General features: G+C 32.6%; 3 protein-coding genes and 1 non-coding gene across 4 annotated transcripts; 3 read left to right on the top strand and 1 right to left on the bottom strand.

Annotated features, from left to right (window-relative positions):
- The first annotated feature begins 5,217 nt into the window (after positions 1-5,217).
- On the top strand, positions 5,218-8,437 carry LOC114255882 (Aldolase-type TIM barrel family protein). The gene is made up of 7 exons (XM_028195421.2): positions 5,218-5,547; positions 6,569-6,666; positions 6,770-6,876; positions 7,017-7,114; positions 7,315-7,407; positions 7,504-7,545; positions 8,054-8,437. Exons 1-7 carry the CDS (start codon positions 5,434-5,436, stop codon positions 8,198-8,200), a joined length of 699 nt encoding a protein of 232 aa, XP_028051222.2. The 5' UTR covers positions 5,218-5,433; the 3' UTR covers positions 8,201-8,437.
- Positions 8,438-10,101: 1,664 nt separating this feature from the next.
- Positions 10,102-10,318, top strand: LOC114255935 (small nucleolar RNA U3). The gene has a single exon (XR_003627010.2). It is a non-coding gene; the product is annotated as a small nucleolar RNA U3 (small nucleolar RNA).
- A 1,398-nt stretch (positions 10,319-11,716) lies between these two features.
- On the top strand, positions 11,717-14,475 carry LYK2 (Protein kinase superfamily protein). The gene has a single exon (XM_028195420.2). It carries the CDS (start codon positions 12,080-12,082, stop codon positions 14,159-14,161), a length of 2,082 nt encoding a protein of 693 aa, XP_028051221.1. The 5' UTR covers positions 11,717-12,079; the 3' UTR covers positions 14,162-14,475.
- A 3,504-nt stretch (positions 14,476-17,979) lies between these two features.
- On the bottom strand, positions 17,980-18,654 carry LOC114255929 (uncharacterized). The gene has a single exon (XM_028195470.2). It carries the CDS (start codon positions 18,556-18,558, stop codon positions 18,136-18,138), a length of 423 nt encoding a protein of 140 aa, XP_028051271.1. The 5' UTR covers positions 18,559-18,654; the 3' UTR covers positions 17,980-18,135.
- Between the last annotated feature and the right edge of the window lie 2,425 nt (positions 18,655-21,079).

The raw sequence follows: 21,079 nt of genomic DNA, 5'->3' as shown, positions 1-21,079 counted from the left end.
ACACAGAGCAAATTGTCCCACTCCTCAGGCTCGGCCCAAGAAAAATGGGCCGTGTTGAGGGATTTCTATGGCTTGCAAATTTAACTACCTTTTGTGAATAGTCTCCGCTTGAGGAAAAAAAACAAGAAAAAAAAATCCAATTAAGAGTTTCATTTTTTTTTTTAAAACATTTTATATAAAAAATTAAATCTTATAATTTTTATTCAATTATAAGTCTATTTTGAGAAGTGACTTTTTATTTTTTTATTAATTTTTTTATAAAAAATATGCAAAAAGTAAAGAAGTTATATGATCCAAATAAATCAATAAATTAATTAATTTTTTTAGTTGTCAAAATAGACCAATAAAAAAAGAAAAATATTAGGGACTCTAAATGTTTTATCAAATATTCTACCAAATATCTCATCTAAGTGTGGTAAAATATTTAGTAAAGCATTTGTAAAATTTTATTTCCACACACTAAATTATCTCTATATACCTCTTTTCTCAATACACATATTTAGTAATTTGATTTTTACTTCTTTATCTCAGTCCACACACTTTACATTCCAAATATACCCTCACATTCTCTGTGCATATTGTCACGACCCAAACCTACCCCTATGGGTTTAGCACCGTAACCGGCCAGTAATCCGAGATTACCAAAGGTCTGCTTAACAGTAATACAGTAATACAGAGTACAGGGGCATGGCGGAAGCCCAAATAGTAAATAAACAATGTCCAATGAGCTGTGACAATTTGTATGCAAAAAGACTTTATATATATATATATATATACAATCAGTACCAAGACAGTATGTACAATGTATGCAATCATTCAGGACAGGGACTTAATCCCTATTAAATAGTACAGTACAAAAACATTCAGTCTAAACAGTAGTTACATAACAAATACAAAAAAAGAAAAACTAAAACATCCCCAAAGCCCTGGCTTGACAGGCTCGGAAACTCGCAGTGAGGCACAATGGTTGGATTTGACAAAAGGGAGCCTAACCCATGCTCCTAGCTCCGGTCTGGTGCCTGAGCACCTACATATATATATGAGCAGTGAGCTAAAGCCTAGTGAATAACATAATGCGTAAAGAGGTTAAGAATGAATGTTCTTTTAGTATTGAAAACAGTCAATTGATTCAGTATAACAGTCATATGTGGTACATCCATTAGCAAAACAGTACAGTAAACAGTAAGTCTTGAAAGATCGAACGGTCAAAGATGGCCATCAGTAATGGTTCCAAACTTGGGAACCGACAGAGATCTCTGTAACAGTAGCAGTAACAGTTCAGTAACAGTATATTGCTATGGATGCCACAATACAGTTTAGAATAGAGGACAAATATCCATTCAGTTAACAGTAAACAGTTCAGTTGATCATTCAGAAAACAGTCATTTTCGAACATATCTTTGCAACATTGTTACTCACAGAGTTCTGGGCTACAGATAAGCTAGAGCGCGTTTCCGAAAGCCAATTCTACACAGTTGCAGAATGAATACACACTAAGCTACACAGTTGGAAAAATAATAACTTAATCCCTATCTTGACTCGGTGTGGTTTTACATCAATATCCTCATTAAAAATGTCTTAAACTAGGCCTAAAAATGCCTAGAATGGAATAAGGATGCAAAGATGCACTTTAAAAATATTTTCAGAAAACAGATTTCCCGCTCGAGCGTAACTTACCCTGCTCGAGCGGACATGCAATAAAAGTCTCCGCTCGAGCGTAAGATTTTCCGCTCAAGCAGACTGCAAAAGTACTGGATATGTGAAAATCACGCTCGATTGGGCGCTCGATACCCGCTCGAGCGTGTGACACAAGTCCTCGCTCGAGCGTCCAATACCCCGCTCGAGCGGATTGTAAAACAGATGAAAGTACTGGGAACATGATTTTCCCGCTCGAGCGCCAGTAACCCCGCTCGAGCGGAAGTCCAAATTCTGGAAATTCCAGATTCGAATCTCAAGCTGAAAACCAAGTTTTAAAACACCAAATTCGATCTTCTTGGGCCAATTTTCTGGAAAACTCTTCAAAACCCGTAATATAACATGTTTTAAAGGTCAATTTGAGAAATCAAAACCCAAAGGTAGTTCAATTAAATCCAATTTCAAACCAAACTTTCAAGAACAAGACTAATATGGAACATGCAAGAATTTAAACACTTCAAAGCTTCAAATGCTAGCTCAACTGAGCCAATTCTTTTCAAAACAAGATAAATTCACGGTCCTTAGCAAAAAATATAAACATGCATGTGACAATTTTCCATGAACATAACTCAAAATGCAACAATGTAGACATGCGTGCATGATATATACTACAATTCAACATTTTAGGACCAACTTTTAGCTAGAATCTCTAATTTCTCAAGGATCATGCAAGACAACACACAAATACATCAAAGAGAGGTTGAATTCCTTACCTAGGTCTTCAATCACGAGGCTAGAAGCTCAATTTGGCAAATTCTCCAACAATTCTTCCAATTTCCAAGCAAACCAACAAGTTGAACTCAATTCTCTCACTCTCCCCCTCTCTCTCTAATTCAGTTTGGCTCAAGAAGAACGAACAAGATGATGCACAAGATGCAATAAAACAAGCCTCAAAATGTTTGGTGTAGTGGCCCACTATTAGGGCAAAATTGTAGATAATGCAACTTGTGGGATTTAGCTTATTTTAATCTAATTTAATCATACCAATTCAAATTTCAGATAAATACACCATAAAATCACATAAATTCTAATTATCATAATTCATCAATCAATTTCAGATTCGGCTACCGATAAGGCCTTCAATTTGCAGTTTAAAGCATAAAACACGAACAGATAATTTAACAGTCAACAGATCGATATGCATTCAAACTAGTACAATCAATCAATCAGTTTAGTGATTTCAGTTAATTCAGTCAATTATCATAATCAGTCTCAGTTTAACAGTAATCAGTAGCTTAATCAGTAATCAGTGGTGAGGGTTATTACACATATCCTTTCATTCCATCATTTCTCACTCCCAAAACCTTAATCTTAACTATACTAGTTACCGGCGACGGCGGTAGCGACGACATTAACCACCGCTCCTTCCCAGTCTCTCAACCATTCTCGCACGGCCTCTCGCGCTGTCGTCACCTCCATCGCAATCATTACCGGTCGTCGTTACCTCCATCCCAATCATTACCAGTCTCCGTCATCTCTGTGATCCATATTTTCATCATTTCTCCAGTCTTCTCTGCCTCCTCTTCAGTCCTCTCCACCCCTTCCATCGCGACGCAACCTCCCTCATTCACCATGATTGATCAATCGATTGATTAACAAAGAAAGAAAATGAAAAAGAGAGAGATTCGATGGTTGATGCTTGATGCTTGAACAAACCCTATAGATTCAATAGTTGATATCTGTACATACTCAATTGGTTCGACGATTGTTATTCGAATGGCGGCGATCTGTTCGGTACTGGTTGTCCGAATGGTCGCGATTTCTCTAGCGATCTACAGAGAAAGAAAAAAGACGAAATGGAAAGGTTAGGGACTGAAAGAAGTGGGGAAAATGAAAGAAAATGCTGTGTATGGTTGAGGTTTGGACATGGGAGGCGATGGCTGGCGGTGAAGTGGTTGGTGAGATGTGTATGGAGAAATTGTGAGATGTATGGGTGAGATGGTAATTTTGTTAAAAGGATAAAATTCAGTGTGTTTGGTTTGGGTTTTTTTAATTAAGTTTTTTGAAAACTGAGTTTTTTGATTTTTATGTTTTTTTGTTTTTAGTGAATATTTTTAAAATTTTAAATATATTTTTTATGTTTTTAGATGCATCTTACTTAGATGTATCTAAAAAGTAAAAAATTTGTGAAAAAATATTTTTAAAAATTAATAAATATATAAAAATACAAAAAATGTACTGAATTCTCGTATTTTTTTTTATATATTTTTGGTATTTAGTGAATTTTTAAAAGGTTTTTTCAATTTTTTTTTTACTTTTTCGATATATTTATGTTAGGTATGTCTAAAAATTAAAAAATTTGCTCAAAATATTAAAAAAATTCAGTAAAAACAAAAAAAACACGGAAAATAAGAAAGTAGAATTTTCTGAAAAGTGTTTTTGAAAAATGATAACCAAGCATAGTGATTGTGATTCTAAAAAAATTCATTAATGTTGTGTTTGATTGGAGGGATAAAGAGGAAACTATTTACTGTGTGGATTGTAATTCATTATTAGCATCCAATCTGGCGTTTGTTTTATTTTAGTCTGCCGAACTTCATATCCCTCGTATGAGGGACTATTGTATCCTAGGGAGGGGTGAAATTATTTCCATGAGACTATTTAGGTCAAGTTTGGGAAGACTAAATAAGTGCACTTTTTGTCTTTTTAGACTAAAAAGTTGAGGTTGAAAATATGAATGTTTGGGTTAACTTTTTGACTTTTTATGGAAAAATGTGTAATAAAAAATTGTAAAAATTAGTTTGTAGGAGAAAATTAGAATTGGGAATTGTGCAGCCATAATTGTTGACTTTGGTGAATAGTAATGACTTTTTAACTTTTTGAGTAACTTTTTGACTTTTTGACTTTTTTTAAACTACCCAAACTTGGCCTTATTGTTGAAATTAGGTGGTGAAATGACCATTTTGATCCTCTATTTAATTATGCATTATATTTAGTAAAATTCAATAAATTTTAAATGTCTCAATTTAAAAATAAAATAATATTAGTTAACTTTTTACTGATATTTTATTTATTTAATTTTTTTAAAATATTTTTTTATAGATATTTTTATTGATGTTTTATTTTAAAATTTTGTTTATATTTTATTTAATTTCATTATTTCATTATTATTATTTATAAAATAAATTTATTTAAAATTTTAATTAAAAAATAACATATATTTTTATTGATATTTTAATTATTTAATTGTGTAAAAAATAAAATAAATAATTTTTTTATTTAATCTAGTTAAAAATAATTAAAATATTAAAGATATTACTTAGTAAACAATTGAAAAAAAAAGAAGATAAAATAGTCTTTTATTCATTTATCCTATCCAGTCTGTCCAACCAAACATTAGATTAACTAAAAATAGTCATTTATAGATATCTAATTTTATGAGAAAACAAATACGAGATACAAATCTAATCTAACTAAATAGTCTGGAGATTCACAATTTCAAAATTCAAATTCGATGAATTTTAATTCTCTTTTATCCCGTCCGTCCAATGTGGAATAAGAAAACTTTAATACTTCCAAAACATTTGAGTCAAACTTTGATTCAAAATACACTTAAGTCCTTACATTACAGCATGACATTTCCCAATAACAAGTCCTGCCAGAAAATCGCTTGCTACCAGCGTTAGGTTTGTTTGGCTACGAAGACAACGCGTTAGGTAAAAGAAAGAAAAAGGTTTGTATTTTTGGGCAAAAAACTCAACAAGAAGAGAATCCCAAACACGGTGCTATTTAGGAAAGATGCCGAAGGCGAAGATCGCACCGTCGATGCTGTCATCGGACTTCTCTAACTTGGCCTCTGAGGCCTCACGCATGCTTCAATGCGGCGCCGATTGGCTCCACATGGACATCATGGTACCTCTCTCTCTCTCTCTCTCTCTCTCTCTCTCTTCACACACACACACACGCACACACACGCACATACACTCTTTGATCTATTAGTTCTTTAATGTTGTTTTGATGTGAATCTTGGAATCAATAACCTAGCTAATTTGTACATACCCATAGAGATTCTAGTAAGGAACATGTTGGGGAGTCTAAATAATGAATAAATCCATGAATTTGTAAAACAATAAGCTTGTCTTAATTTAAGCTCTAATTTTAATGGAAATTTAACCCTAACCTCTAACAAATCTAAACCATAAATCCATATGATATTCAACAGAATTCTGACCCTAATGTCATACTCTTATTATAAACAGATTTTAGTAAATTAACAAAACTCAATAATTAAACACAATTTGTAGTCAATAATTAAACCCAAATCAACAATTCATAAAAATAAAGTTTGTTATTTTAATTCAATTTGTGTAATTTTTATATTGGAATAGAGGATGAAAAGTGTGTTGTTTAATTGACGAGTAATAGGTGGATAAGCGAGATTTAGTGAGGGCATACAATGTAATTGAAATTTAATGTCAAGTAAGTACAAAAATTGCTAGTTACAAAACACTGAAATTTATGGAGTTCAGTGGGGACATCTGCCCCCCCAGCATAGTTATGATCCCTGCTGAATTCTTTGTTAATTTGCTGCCAGGGATGTTAAGTTGTGGCCCTTGTGGGTATTTATCCTAATGATCTACCTGAATCAAGCATTTTATTTCTGCCTTAGCTGCTAATGAACCGTGGTGATTGGATTAGCTAGGTTTCTTGGTCCCCATGTTCATATCCATGTTTCCTTAGTTTAGCTTGATATGATTTTGTAGTTGGCTTATTTCTTTTGCTAGGTCCGATTTTTGCTTTTGTGCAAACTAATTTTCTCAAGAATCTTACTGGGTTCTTGTTTTGCTTCATCTGCAGGATGGGTAGGTTGGACTTTAAGCTCAAACCATATTATGTTTGCCCCCATCATTACTGATAATCAGATTTATAACAGGAGGGTTGCCTCAACTTATGTGCTTTCTTTTTCAGACACTTCGTCCCAAATCTTACGATTGGTGCTCCTGTCATTCAAAGTCTTAGAAAGCACACAACGTAACATCTTATTGCCACTCTGCCTCCATATTTTAAACCTCAACTTCATGTGTATTGGAACTTCTTCAGCTTAAAGAGGGAGTATTGTTTTTCTTTTTTGCAGGGCATATTTGGATTGTCACCTTATGGTCACAAATCCTCTTGACTATGTGGAACCATTCGGAAAAGCTGGTGCTTCAGGTTTTACATTTCATGTCGAGGCATCCAAAGGTGAGCAGCAATGTTGTCTGGATTGTTATTTTTTCTTTGGGTTTTATCATTTTTAAATATGTCTTATTTTACTTTTTTTTTTTAAAGTTTTATTTATAGTTTTTTAATGATGGAAGAATCACATGGTATACCTTTTACAGATAATTGGCAAGAACTTATCCAGCAGATTAGATCAAAGGGCATGAAGCCTGGTGTGGCTTTAAAGCCAGGAACGCCTGTTGAAGATGTTTATCCACTGGTAAGAAGTTACTCTCTTTCTTGATCTTTCAAGTTCTTAGGTCTTCCTGCTTACTTGCCATATTCCCTCTAAAGGAAACCATGATGCTAACCAAAGTTATTAAAACAAAGATTGTTTGGCACCTGGATTATTTTAGTTCTGAAATGCTTCTCACAAGGATCCTTGCATTTAGTAATTCTTTCCTTTCTCCTACTCTACAGCTTGATGGTGAAAATCCTGTGGAAATGGTTCTTGTTATGACTGTGGAACCTGGATTTGGTGGGCAGAAGTTCATGCCCGAAATGATGGACAAGGTGCACAAACTTTTCTTCTTTCTATTCATGTTTTTATTTATTTAACTACCTATTAAAATTCCTTATCATTCTTATAGCCCATTTATTTGGATTCAGGTACGTGCACTGAGAAAGAAGTATCCATCACTTGATATAGAGGTAAGTCTATTTATGAATATGATACTTTAATTTCATTTGATTTGAATCCAATGTTTTTATTCCCTGGGCATATTGTTGTTTCTCTTGAAACTGCCAAAGTTAACGGGCAAAAGTTATTCAGGGCTTCTTACCGTAAAAGTTATTGGCATACATCTTGTGAAGTTATTCTTAGGAAGCATGCTTGAAACTGCTTAGAGATGTTTTGAAAGCACTAAACATATTTTTTTTTATCGGAATTCTTTGTGCATTCAGCCCAAGTAGTTATGAACTTATTTATACAGAGAAGAATATGTTACATGTAATGTGTACTTTTTAGGCTATGTTCATTTGCAGGATCGGATTAGTGGGGATGAGTAACACGTTCTGATAATGGATTGGGTTATATACTATGGGATTAACTATAGAAGTATCTAGGATAGTGGACTAGATTATATATACTATAGGACCAATTTTTGATTATTAAATAAAAATAAAAATCATTTGGATCTTGTTTGATTTTGTTATGAAGGTGGATGGTGGTTTGGGGCCTTCGACCATTGATGCAGCAGCGTCGGCAGGGGCAAACTGCATTGTTGCAGGAAGTTCAGTGTTTGGAGCTTCTGAGCCAGCTCAAGTTATATCACTTATGAGAAAGAGTGTGGATGAAGTGAAGTGAATCAAGCGAAATTGAAACAGGAAAGATACTTACATTGGTGATTGAGGACTCATTGTTCATTCAGAGCTTGTGCTAATAAGGTCCTTGATGTATTATGATTATGAAAACGAAATGTAATGAAGTGATAAAATGTAGTCCCAGGATTGGGTTGTGGTAAAATGTTTGATAATTGGACACAGCTTTCTTTCAATTGTGTAATCCCAGGATTTGCAATTTGACAACTTGGAGTTGCGTCAATAGTCTTTCTTATATTTGTGGTGTGAGGGTTCAAATCTTATGGAGATCATTAGTGTTGTATTATGTGATTGTTGGACTTGGTAGGTCTTTTGTGGTGATTGTTAGGTTGGATTAAATGGTTTCATTAGGTTGGTTGTTGGACTTATAGATATACAATTGTGTAGTTTAATGTAATTATTATCATATAAATCTTCTCTCAATTGGTGAAAAAAAAAAAGAAGCTCTCCTTAGCCCTGCCTGCCACTCCTCTGCCCCTTCCCAGCTCCTCTCTGGCAAATTTGAACCCTCTTCTTCCGTCACAATCCTTCTCTTTCTGTTGTTATTTCTCTTTGTTGCGTGACTCTCTTTCTTACAGATGGTGGCTGATAAGGTGGGGATGGTTGGGAAATGGCAGGGAGGAGTGGGAGGGGTTGGCAATAGCGAGGGAGGGCGGAGATGGGTGGTGCTTGGGATGGGAAGGTATTAAAGGGTAAGGTTTAAGATTGGTAGGAATAAAAATATGAATGAAGTCTTATGATAGAGTAAAATTATAATAAAAAAATTTATGAAAAGATAGAAAGTTCAAAGAAAAAATGTATAGACTATTAACAGCACCTTTTGGTTGCCCTAAAGTTGCTTGTTAGAAACTAAAACATTCTCTGTATGCAACTTGTAAGCCATTAGAGATTTCCTTGGGAAATTTCCATAAATGACCCTTTTGGTGCTAGGTTCAAGAGAATTCATTATTCAATACAATCTTGTCACACCGCACCCACCACCATATACTATTTGGCTGTTGGCTTTTCTTCACTTTTCAATACCAGAACTTTTTAAAGATATATTTATTTTAGACTTTCTAATGTGCAAGTGTAATCCGTGACGCATAGATGCTTTTATATGTTTCAAATCCAACAGACACGTACCTACTCAAAAATCCAACAGACACGTGGGAGAGGTACTGTGGACTCCACTTCATCAAAAGTAGGCCTTTTTCTCTTCTTTTTTCTCTTCCTCAATCCTCCCCCCTTGAAATTTAGCAGTTAAAGTGATATGCACGTGCTAGCACGTGTAGTCTTCACACTCTACACTGTTGGATGTATATATGTGAGAGCTACACCCACCTTTCAATTGTTTAAATTTCAAGACAAGTTACATTTTGTCCTAATTGTATACTATTGTTTTGAAAATTGGTGGAGAGACTAAAATAAAATGATTAAAGTAAGATTTTGATTAAAAACATGCAGAGATGTTATTTTTTCATTAGTTTTTGAAATGACATTATACAAATAGATTCAATTACAATTTGACTCAAAGAATTAACTGATACAATTAAAAAGTCAAAAACAAAATAAAATTAATCAGGTAATTTTTGTGGTCCGGCATTCAAGCCTCCTCCCTCTTTGGGACTCGGATAATTAATACTGTCATCGCATTGATCACACAAAAGGCCATCCAATTTATATCATCACTCAAACCCAAATTCAATGAATTATGCTAGGTTTTTTTTTTTTTTCATTTATAGAAAAGGATGCTATATATTATTTATAGAAAAGGCTTATTAATTTGAAAATTTCTTTAATCGTAATTAAAACCATCAAAATGGGTCGTTAGAATAAGAAATATCAAATTGGAATATAACTAGTCATCATACTGTAACTGACTCAAACAAGTTACAAAATTATTCATCGATTATTGTACATATTATGTACATATTACTATAGGATCGTACATTTGTATCCTTGAGTTCTAAGGAGATAGGACACAAAGTCTGGTTGATGAATCACGACTACATGATCAGAGCGTGATTAACAGCTCCTGTAGGCTCGACCTTTCAGAGTAGTAAAGGATCGTTCTTGGCTAGTTTCAACTGGCAGGGATGGTCATGTTGTTGCCTAATAGACTTTCAAATTCTTCCAACAGAAGATAAGTTGAGAGAGAATAGATTGAGATGATTTGGTCATATATAATGGAGATCAACATAGGCAGTAATGAAGAGATGTGATATAGTGACGATAGATGGTAGTGTTAGGGGAAGGGATAGAGCTCGATTGACATGGACTAGTGTAGTAAATAGAAATATGAATCTCCTTAATTTGACTAACGAAATGACCTTGGATAGAGTCGAGTAGAGAAGAAGGATTCATACAGCCGATCTCATTTGATAGGATTTAAGGCTTGGTTTGGTTTATTAGTTTGGTACAATTATAAGTTTTGATTACTGAACTCACCTAGTAATTACTATCAAGGGTGTTATGTTAGTGGTGCTTGTCACCTAGGATAAGATATTCATGGCCAATTTGACCTAAAACACCGTCCTATGGCCTCCTTTTGATGCTCTCTTACCTTTACTATACATGGAGGTCTCTTCAATCTAATTTATCTTCCTTTTTTTTTTTTTCTCTTCAAAACCCTTCAATTATTTATCCAAATTCTACATCATTTCTATCTACAATTCAAAGCTACATCATTTTTCTACATGCTCTTACAAGAAAAAAAAAAATACTTTACAAGTTGTAAACCTGTCCATCATTTGATAACTTGTTCACTACTATTTTGTGCATGAACATTGAACTGTTTGTGCATCATGTGTATGATTCTTGCAAATATATGTCAATGTCTAGAGCTTTTATGCCTGGCGTGCTTATCATGTTGTGTTGTTAATGAGAGCTTCATGAATAGATTTTCCATTCATTTTCTTTTTTTCACATTCCCACTCAATGTTGCCCACCTCCCTCATAGGCCCCAAGAGCTCGTATTTTTCTTAATACATATATGAAAAATGATTTACCAACATTTTTTTTATTTTTCATTTTTTACAGAAAACTAATCCAAAATGAAAATCTTGTGAACATAGAAAATGTGTCACTGAAGAGACATAGAACACTTGATGGGCCTCACCTCTTTAGCATTTCTGAATCCAAAATGCATCACAAGTGGTGTCAAGGATCCTTTATTCCCAAATCTTTGTTCTCTATATGAGAATCTTGAGACATAGGAATTTCGAGACATTATCTAATGGTTATAAATGCATTGAAATAAAGAAGAGAATAGTTCAGGAATAAAGAATCATGTGGTCCTCCCTACTCTGAATCATGAATGTTTTAACTTGTGCTCACATGAATGTTGTGTGTTCACAAATATGATCATTATGCATTTCCCATATAGATTGAACTATGTATGTGAAATTATAAATGTACATGCATGATCTTCTTGCATTTATGAGGGTATATATGTGAAATTGTGAATACATCATATCAGGTGGAATCTATCTAGGTATAGGAACAAATCAAAAAGTGCATATGTCTAATCCAAATAGATTTTTTCTTTCTTTCTATCATTGTATATAAATGTATTTAAAAACACTAGTTCTCTGAAGTGTATAGTTTAATTAAAAGAGAGGCCATGATTACCATTTACAGGTTGAATGAGATATATATCTTGGGATAGATAGCCTCCCCTTAGCCAGTTGGGATCAAAGCCCAAGGAAAAGATGTTACCCAAACAACTGAAATCAGAGTTAGAAAAAACAAATAAAAATACAACACTTTGTCACCCCCAACAATCCTGTCTTTGAATGCTATCTTTTACACACTATTTTGTATTGATCCGAAATATTCACTCTGTCAAACTGATCAAAACTCTTCTATTTTATTAGTCTGTCCCATGTGGAAGTCGGTGGTGGTCCTCTTAGTCCTAGACATGGCAACTATGCTCACTAAGTGCCAATTGAGAGCTTTGATTTTCTTTTTCTGGGCAACTGTCTCTGCTGCAATTGGAAATGATTTGCTAAGCTGTGATACTCTCTCTCCAGATTACCATTGCAATGGTAATGGATCTCCAAATCAGTGCTCAACTTTCGCTATTCTTCGCACCAATTCATACTATTCCTCTCTTTCCAATCTCAGCTCATATTTGGGGATCAACCGGTTCGTGCTAGCTCAAGCCAATGGATTCTCTGCCGACGCAGAGTTTCTTCCCCAAAACCAGCCTTTGTTGATCCCAATTGACTGTAAATGTAACGGTGCTTTCTTTCAAGCTGTGCTAGTTAAAATTTCCATCAGAGGCGAGAGCTTTTATAGCATTGCTGAGTCGTTGGAGGGCTTAACGACTTGCAAAGCTATTCGAGTGCAGAACCCAAGTGTTTCACCTTGGGATCTTGGTGACAAGGTTCAGCTGCTGATTCCAATCAAATGCGCCTGCCCGTCTTCCTCTGAGCTCGGTCAGCAAACCAAGCTTCTGATTTCTTATCCTGTGAGTCGAGGTGACACCATTTCAAACTTGGCCTTGAAGTTCAATGTCACTCCAGTGAACATCCTCTCTGCAAATAACAGATCCGGAACAAGTTTCAAACCAGAAAGGCTAGTACCAGTTTCTACTCTTCTGATTCCACTCAAAACCAAGCCTGTTTTTGGTTTTTTTGTGAAACCTCAGGAACCCAATTTAGGATTTCCATCAACCACCATCCCTAGAATCAATCCACACAAGAGGAAGTCGAAAATGTGGCAGATTGGACTTTATATTGCTCTTGGCGCATCTTTATTTGGAGCTGGCATCGTAATTGCAGCAGCCTTCTTGGTGATTCAATGGAAAGCAAGGACGAAAGCGAAGAAGAATATGGAGATTCCATGCAAGATGGTAGATTTGGAGCTTCAACAACTCAGCCTAAGCATACGAACCACGAGCGAGAAGAAAGTCTCATTTGATCAGGGCTCCCAAGACACTCTTGATGGTCAGATCATCGACGCCACACCTCACAAGATGGTGTTGGAGACATATACCATTGAAGAGCTAAAGAAGGCAACTGAGGACTTCAATTCGAATAATCTCATTGAAGAATCTGTGTTTCATGGCCGTCTCAAAGGCAAAAACTTGGCAATTAAGCGTGAAAAAACTGAGATTGTGTCAAAGATTGAGTTCGGGCTTTTCCAGGATGCAACTCACCACCATCCCAACATAATAAGGCTGATTGGGACGTGTTCAACAGACGGTCCTGATTCATTTTTGGCTTTTGAGTATGCCAAGAATGGGTCCCTGAAGGACTGGCTTCATGGTGGGTTGGCGATGAAGAGCCAATTCATCGCTTCATGCTATTGTTTCTTGAATTGGAATCAAAGGCTCAAGATCTGTCTTGACATAGCCACGGCCTTGCAGTATATGCATCAGATTATGATTCCAAGCTATGTTCACAGAAACATAAAAAGCAAAAACGTTTTTCTAGATGAAGAATTCAATGCAAAAATTGGGAATTTTGGCATGGCAAGATGCGTTGAAGACGGTGTTGATGACAAGGCTTCTTGTTCAAGTGATCCTAGGTTTTGGAGTAAAGGGTACTTAGCACCTGAGTGTATCCAGCAGGGTACAACATCCCTGAGCAGCGATGTTTTCGCTTATGGTGTGGTTTTGCTTGAGGTGTTATCTGGGAAAACACCGATAATTAGGGACGATGAGAAAGGGAAAGGGAGTGTTTGGCTATCCGAGAAAATTAAATTGATATTAGAGTCAGAGAATGCAGAGGAGCTGAGGGAATGGATGGACAACACGTTGGGTGAGAATTATTCGTTTGATGCAGCTGTCACGTTGGCAAATCTGGCGAGAGCTTGTGTGGAGGATGACCCGGGGTTGAGGCCGAGTGCGGGAGAGATTGTGGAGAAGTTGTCAAGATTGGTCGAAGAATTACCACAAGGAGAGCAATTCTCAATCTGTGAAAGCTCTTCAAAACCTCTAGTCAAGGCTGCTATAAATTAGGCATGTGAATTAAACCAACCCCATTGTAACCATTTCAAACGCGTTCCATTAGTTCTAGTTCTCGTGCCATTGAGGAAGCTTGACTGTGATCAGATCTAAGATTTGTGGCTACTTTTCCTTTCTTTCTTTCTATATATTCAATATTCAAACACAGAGGATTGTGGACTTTTGGGATCTTTCACATGCCATGTAGGGTTGTGTATACATGTAATTAGGAACTGGATACACATAGCAGAGTTCTCCTTTGTATTTCTGTATTTGATCGACTAATGAATCTTATGGTATTTATACAATGTTATTTATTGTGATGCATCTATACTATTATTAGTTGGAAACCTTTCATTTGGCATCTAAGTCGATCGAAGAAATTGTTTTCTCCATATTTTGTACTTTTCTTTATTTTCATTATTAAGGACAAGACATTGGCTGTTTTTGTGCATTACTGGAACCTTTGCTTATAATATGTATATATATATATATATATATATATGTGTGTATCAGTCAAAGCTCAATTGTCTAAGTTTGAGCTCCTATAGAGAGAGACACAGAAAGGTTACAAAAAATAAAACAAACTTTGTGATGATTTTAAGGAGTTAAAATTGCATAGCAATAAAGATGTCGGTGTGATTCGTTACACGTTGCAGGTTCATTGGATTAAAAAGGTTAGAAACAAACAAAGACATATTTCTTTCTTTAGATCGAACAGTGAACAATCTCCATCTTTGCTAATTCAAGGACTGTAGGTTGCCACCATACAAACTGTATGGTGATCGAAGTCTGTTTGAAATGATAATAATAATAATAATAATAATAATAATAATAATAATAATAAAACTCTAACGATGGCCAAAGTAGAGCCATTCTTGCAAGTTTTGCCCATAGTATAAAAATGTGATTTTGGGTTCCAATAATTTTAATATTTGAAGGGTATTAAAATAAGAAAGTGAAATTTGATTACTTATTGTAATAAGAATCATATTTTCAAATTAATTAAGAATCTAATTTCTCATATATATATATATATATATTAAATGTTAGCTATTTAAAAATACAATTAATTATTTGACTCAAAATCATGACAAGATTCCTCACTCTCCAAACAGTGGCGGAGCTAAAAAAATAAATCAGAGGGGTACTTCTTAATTACAATATTAAAAATATTTACAAAAATATTTCACATAAATTTTTACGATTGACTTCAAGAAAGATAAAAAAAAAAAAAAAAATTAGTGTGTTTGGTTTGAGTTTTTTTAATTAAGTTTTTTGAAAATTAAGTTTTTTATTTTTTATTTTATTTTTTTGTTTTTAGTGAATATTTTAAAAATTTTAAGCATTTTTTTAATACTTTTTTAGATGCATGATGCATCTAAAAAAAAAATATTTGTGAAAAAATATTTTAAAAAATTAATAAATACATAAAAATATGAAAAATGTACTTATTTTTCGTATTTTTTTTTTTATATTTTTGGCATTTAGTGAATTTTTAAAGATTTTTTCGCAAAAATTATACTTTTTAAGTATATTTATGTTAGGTATGTCTAAAAATTAAAAAAATTACTTAAAATATTTTAAAAATTCAATAAATACAAAAAAATACGAAAAACGAAAACGTGGAATTTTTTGAAAAGTGTTTTTAGAAAATTCAAACCAAACAAAGTGATATGTTATTTGTAATTAGTTTATCATGGACAACATTAAAAAAAGTCATGGATATGAAGTTTTAAAATAAATTATATAATGATTAAGTAATTTTTTGTACAAAATATGCGTAAAAATTCAATATAATAGTTATACCACGCAATCATTGACATGTGATATTACCAATCAATAATAAAGAAACACATGGAGGATGAACCTGCATATTAAATGTAACTAACAATTCAATAAATTCTATATTTTCATTGAGATTAATTATATTTGCATATCAATAATGATAAAGATCACCATTATATTAAAATTTTCATAGATTTGTAGTCTCTTTATTTTTCAATCAAAATAATCATTATTGTTCTTATAATTTTAAAAATATCATTGATATTTCAATCTAAATAATATTTTTATATAAAATATTTTTTTTATGTTTGTATAAAAAAAAAAATTCCAAAACTCAGGGGGGCACGTGACCCTCCGGGCCTTCCTTCCCTTCGCCCTGTCTCCAAATGTATATGAGAAAGAGAGTTCTTTTTGGGTCCGTTTGGCAAGTTGGTTTGTGACTATTTTAGTCATAAAACGCAAAATAGGCTATTTTAATCACAACAAACAAAACATCACATTCAACTCATAATTATTACACTTTTCTCTTACAAAAAAGTCAAAAAACCAAAAAGCTCTTCCCAAACTAAATTTTTTAGCCCAGACTAAAATAGCCAGAAAAATTAAAAAGTAAAAAAACTAACCTACTTCCCAAACGGAGGCTTTATTATTTTTTATTTTTCTTCATATTCTCCTCTATTTAAATTTTATTTTTATTTCACTAAATTTTTTAATAAAAACAAACGTTTAAATAATATTAACATAAATTTTTTAATAATAATAATAACAACAACAATGAGAATACATTAGTAAGACTTTTATTCCACTTCAAATTTCTTGGTATAGTGTAATATCAGCCACCCCTATCTATGTGGGCACCCTCTAACCCTGTTTAATTTAATAGCGAAAGTGACAATGATGCAATCTGCTACATTGAATTGTACAAATGATATGACAGCATCTGATGATGTATACAATTACATATATGTTAAATATAAATATTAGTGCTATTATTATTTAAACAAGCATGCTACACGTAGTCAATACCCCCTGTTTTAGATTAAAGTTTCTAATTAATAAAAGGATAAATGTATATATATATACACAACAGAACACGTCACACTGGATATATACAAGGCACAGAGCGAGACTATCAATACCAAGAAACTGCTAGAATGTTCCTAATGTAAATTTTTTCTTTCTAAATTATCTTTTAACTGTCAAATTCAAATATATCTATAATTTTTCGTAACTGTTGATCTATAACTACATATCTATATGATGTATATTCACATTTTTTAGTATTATATATATATATATATATAATCTACAGTGAATTTGGTATGAATATTTTTCTATTACAACTTTTTTATTTCTAAATTATGCAATTGCAACTGCAGAATTCAATCACATCCATGAGTTATGTAATTGCCAATTTCAAGTGATTCTATCTAATTCAATAAAAATTAATTCTATCCATATACAATCATTCCAAACATTTCATAAATATAATTAAAAATTTTGGAAGGAATAAAAGATTTATCAATATTGGAATGAGATTGATATTGAAGAAATTAATGAGAAGAAATATAAGTACCTTAGGGAACACTTTGCGCTTATCAAAATTAACAAAAACATGTAACTGTTATTTTCATTTATTTTGAGCCTTAACCCGTGAATCAAATCGTAATCAACTGTTCTTAAATTCTAAAAACCAAATCCAATCACCTTCAAAAAATCGAACCAAACCATGGACTAATTCAAATCGGTTTAAGTTTTGATTGATTTTTTTGAACCCTCCTAACTTACATTAGGTGACATGATCATCTCTTCTCCCAAATTTTTCTCCCAAATTTTTTTCTCTTAAATATTTAAAACTATTGAATTCTGTTGCAAGATTTTCATATTTTGAGTTTTTTTATATAATTCAAAAAAATTATCTTTCATATTATATTGATATATATATATATATATATATATATATATATATATATAATTTTAGAACATGAAATAAAAAAATTAAAAACAGAAGATACCTAACTATAATTGAGAGAACAAAAATACACTAATATATGATGCAAAAGAACACGTATTTTGAAACAAATAGCCACAACTATGACTTATTACAGCGGCCAAAAAGCCAAGAATCAACACTAAAGTACAGTAACCTCAAAGAATGGAAGAATCAAATAATGACAATGTACAGAAAAGGGCAATGCGATCTATGACATCATAGTCCTGAATTCATCAAAACTAAGGACTCCATCACCATCAATATCAAACTGAGATATCATGAGCTTACAGTCTTCAATGCTCTTAGACTCTCCTAACCTACGAAGCATATTCTTCAAGCTCTGTGGAGTTATACATCCCTTCCCATCCATTTCATACATCCTGAAAGCTTCTTTCAAATCTTTCACCTTCTCTTCCTCCTCCGCTCCTTCCACTAACTTTTTAAAATCCTCCATTCCCAGCAGCCCGTCTCCGTCGGAGTCCATCAAAACCACCACCGCCTCCGCCTCTTCCTCCGAAATCTCCCCGCCAATTGCTCCCACGCAATGCTTCAGCTCCGACGCTGATATCTTTCCATCCCCATTGCTGTCGAAATGATCGAACACACGCTCGTATTGCCGACTCGTCTCCATCACACAATAACTAGTAATCGAAAAAAAAGAAAGCAAGTGTTTGTTTTTTTGTTTTTGCTTTTGTTGTCGTTGTTGTTCTTGATGGTATGAAAGTCTTTTTGAAGTCTACATATAGGAGGGCTCCGCGTTAACTCAGTGGGTTGACCAAAGCGAAACGTGGGTGTGGGGAAAGAGAAAACTGGGGGTAGTTTCGTAATTAAGTGTCCAACACGTAAGTGGTGTCGTCAATTACGAGGATAATTAACGTGACGCGGATGGGTGAATCATCCGAGAAGCGGGGGCGATCGACACCGTTCATTGTTTGGTGAGATGTATAATGACGGTGGAAGAGCTAGTAGCAAAATTCAATCAAAAATGCTTAGGCACTTTAAAAAATTTATTAAAAATTTTACAAAATACCTTATATAGATATGAAATTCACATGATATTCACATTTATATAAAATTTTGAAAAAATTATTTATAAGTCCTATTAGGAAGACTTAGGCCAAATTTAACATGTGCTCAAGAAGTTAAAAAGTTATTCAAAAAGTTAAAAAATTATCACTATTCACTAAAAGTAAAAAAGTACGGCTGCACAACTCTTAATTCTAATTTTCTCTTACACACTAATTTATACAATTTTTTAAAACACATTTTTTCATAAAAAGTCAAAAAGTTAACCCAAACAATATCATAAATAATGGTAAAGCTATATATAAGAAATTGAATGTTACCATAGATTAAGTTTGCGAAACGTAACGTGACATTTACATAAACGTAACGTAACGTGATACCTACATAAACGTAACGTGACGTGACACCTACATAAGCGTAGCGTGATACTTACATAAACGTAACGTAACGTCTCACGTTACGTTTTGCAAACTAACTAGGTTTTTGATTTTTTAAATTGAATGTGAAAATGTTACTTGTTCGTGTATTTTAGGAAATTGAATATTGCCATAGATTAAATTTGTGAAACATAACGTGACACCTACATAAACGTAACGTAACATGATCATATCAGATGAGACATTACATAAACGTAACGTGACGTAACACCTACATAAACATAATGTAACGTGTCACATTACGTTTTCCAAATTTATTAGGCTTTTGATTTTAGTGTATAATAGTATATTAATACCATTTATTTATAACTCATAAGATCTTGTGGAATATATTCCTATTTAAATAGGACTTGAGCCTCTATAAAAAATTATACAAAATTTAACATAATATAAATATCTGAAATAAGATTTATAAATAAGTCTCTCTAAATTTTTTGAGTTTCTAATATTAATCAAATTTAATTGTTGTGAATTTTCTAGTTTCTAGAAGAAGAAAGCCCTGGAATAATCAAACCGTCATAACTGCCATAACCACTATAACTTAGAAGTTACTAGTAGTACTGAACTAGTACATTGCATCGGTCAAAGTTTCTTTTCAGATTGGATCCGGATGATTCTTGTAATTTTGGGAGCTTAAGTGACGAACCCGTGATATCATCATGATGATTATATATATGCCAATATCGGAGCAATTTTTAAGTGCTCAAGTACCTATCATATATATTTATTTAAGTTGTCACAAATATATATTATTTTATAAGATTAGGTAAGTTTTTATAAATATACGTAAGGATGAATTACACTAACAGTTTTTATAATTTATGATTTGTATCATTTTAGTTTTTAATTTTTTAATTGTGATACATTTGATCATGAATTTTGAATCTTATTTTAAATAAGAAAAATTAAAAATACTATTGCTTAATTTCAAAGACAAAGTCATCAATTTGATAAAATATAAATTAATTTGACAAAAATAAATGTCAAAAAAATGTTTTTAAATTTTTTAAAATTATTTCTGTCCACAAAAGATAAAATTATGTAAAATTAATAAATCTTTTAGACATTTTTTTATCAAATTAATTTTTATTTATGTGTTTGGATGATGATTATATAGTGGATGGTTGTTAGAATTTTAATGTATAATTGATATATTTAATAAATAAAATGTTTTTAGTTTTGAAATTTTTGATTTAATGGATTAGTTTAATAATAATATCAAAGTAGTCGTCATATTTGACTTATATAAAAATATAAATTAATTTAATGAGAATAAAAACCGCCACCCATTACATGATTATCATCCAAACACATAATAAAAATTAATTTGGTAAAATAAATAAATAAATAAATAAATAAATATCTAAAAGATTTATCATTTTTACATAATTTTGGTGTTTAGAAATAATTTTTAAAAATTTAAAAATATTTTTTTGACATTTATTTTTATCAAATTAGTTTATATTTTATCAAATTGATAATTTTGCCATTGAAATTAAGCAATGGTATCTTCAATTGTCCTTATTTAGAACAAGATTCAAATTTCAGAATCATATGTGTCACAATTGAAAAATCGATGACTAAAATGACACAAGTCTCAAACTATAGGAACCATTAATGTAATTTATCCTATACGTAAATTGTGATTTTTCAAATTTTTATAAATTAACTTACGTATATTTGTAAAAA

This window comes from Camellia sinensis, chromosome 1 (genome assembly GCF_055761805.1).
Source record: "Camellia sinensis isolate YWXY chromosome 1, ASM5576180v1, whole genome shotgun sequence".
Taxonomy (NCBI): Eukaryota; Viridiplantae; Streptophyta; class Magnoliopsida; order Ericales; family Theaceae; genus Camellia; species Camellia sinensis.
The sequence above is the reverse complement of the archived record's forward strand: the minus strand, read 5'-3'. Positions and strand labels throughout refer to the sequence as shown.

Bases quoted from the DNA above. Each gene is read 5' to 3' on its own strand.
- LOC114255882 (XM_028195421.2), top strand. From the start codon at position 5,434: ATGCCGAAGGCGAAGATCGCACCGTCGATGCTGTCATCGGACTTCTCT. The intron at 6,667-6,769 runs GTAACATCTTAT...TCTTTTTTGCAG, and splicing joins AGTCTTAGAAAGCACACAAC to GGCATATTTGGATTGTCACC. The intron at 6,877-7,016 runs GTGAGCAGCAAT...TACCTTTTACAG, and splicing joins TCATGTCGAGGCATCCAAAG to ATAATTGGCAAGAACTTATC.
- LYK2 (XM_028195420.2), top strand. From the start codon at position 12,080: ATGTGGAAGTCGGTGGTGGTCCTCTTAGTCCTAGACATGGCAACTATG.
- LOC114255929 (XM_028195470.2), bottom strand. From the start codon at position 18,558: ATGGAGACGAGTCGGCAATACGAGCGTGTGTTCGATCATTTCGACAGC.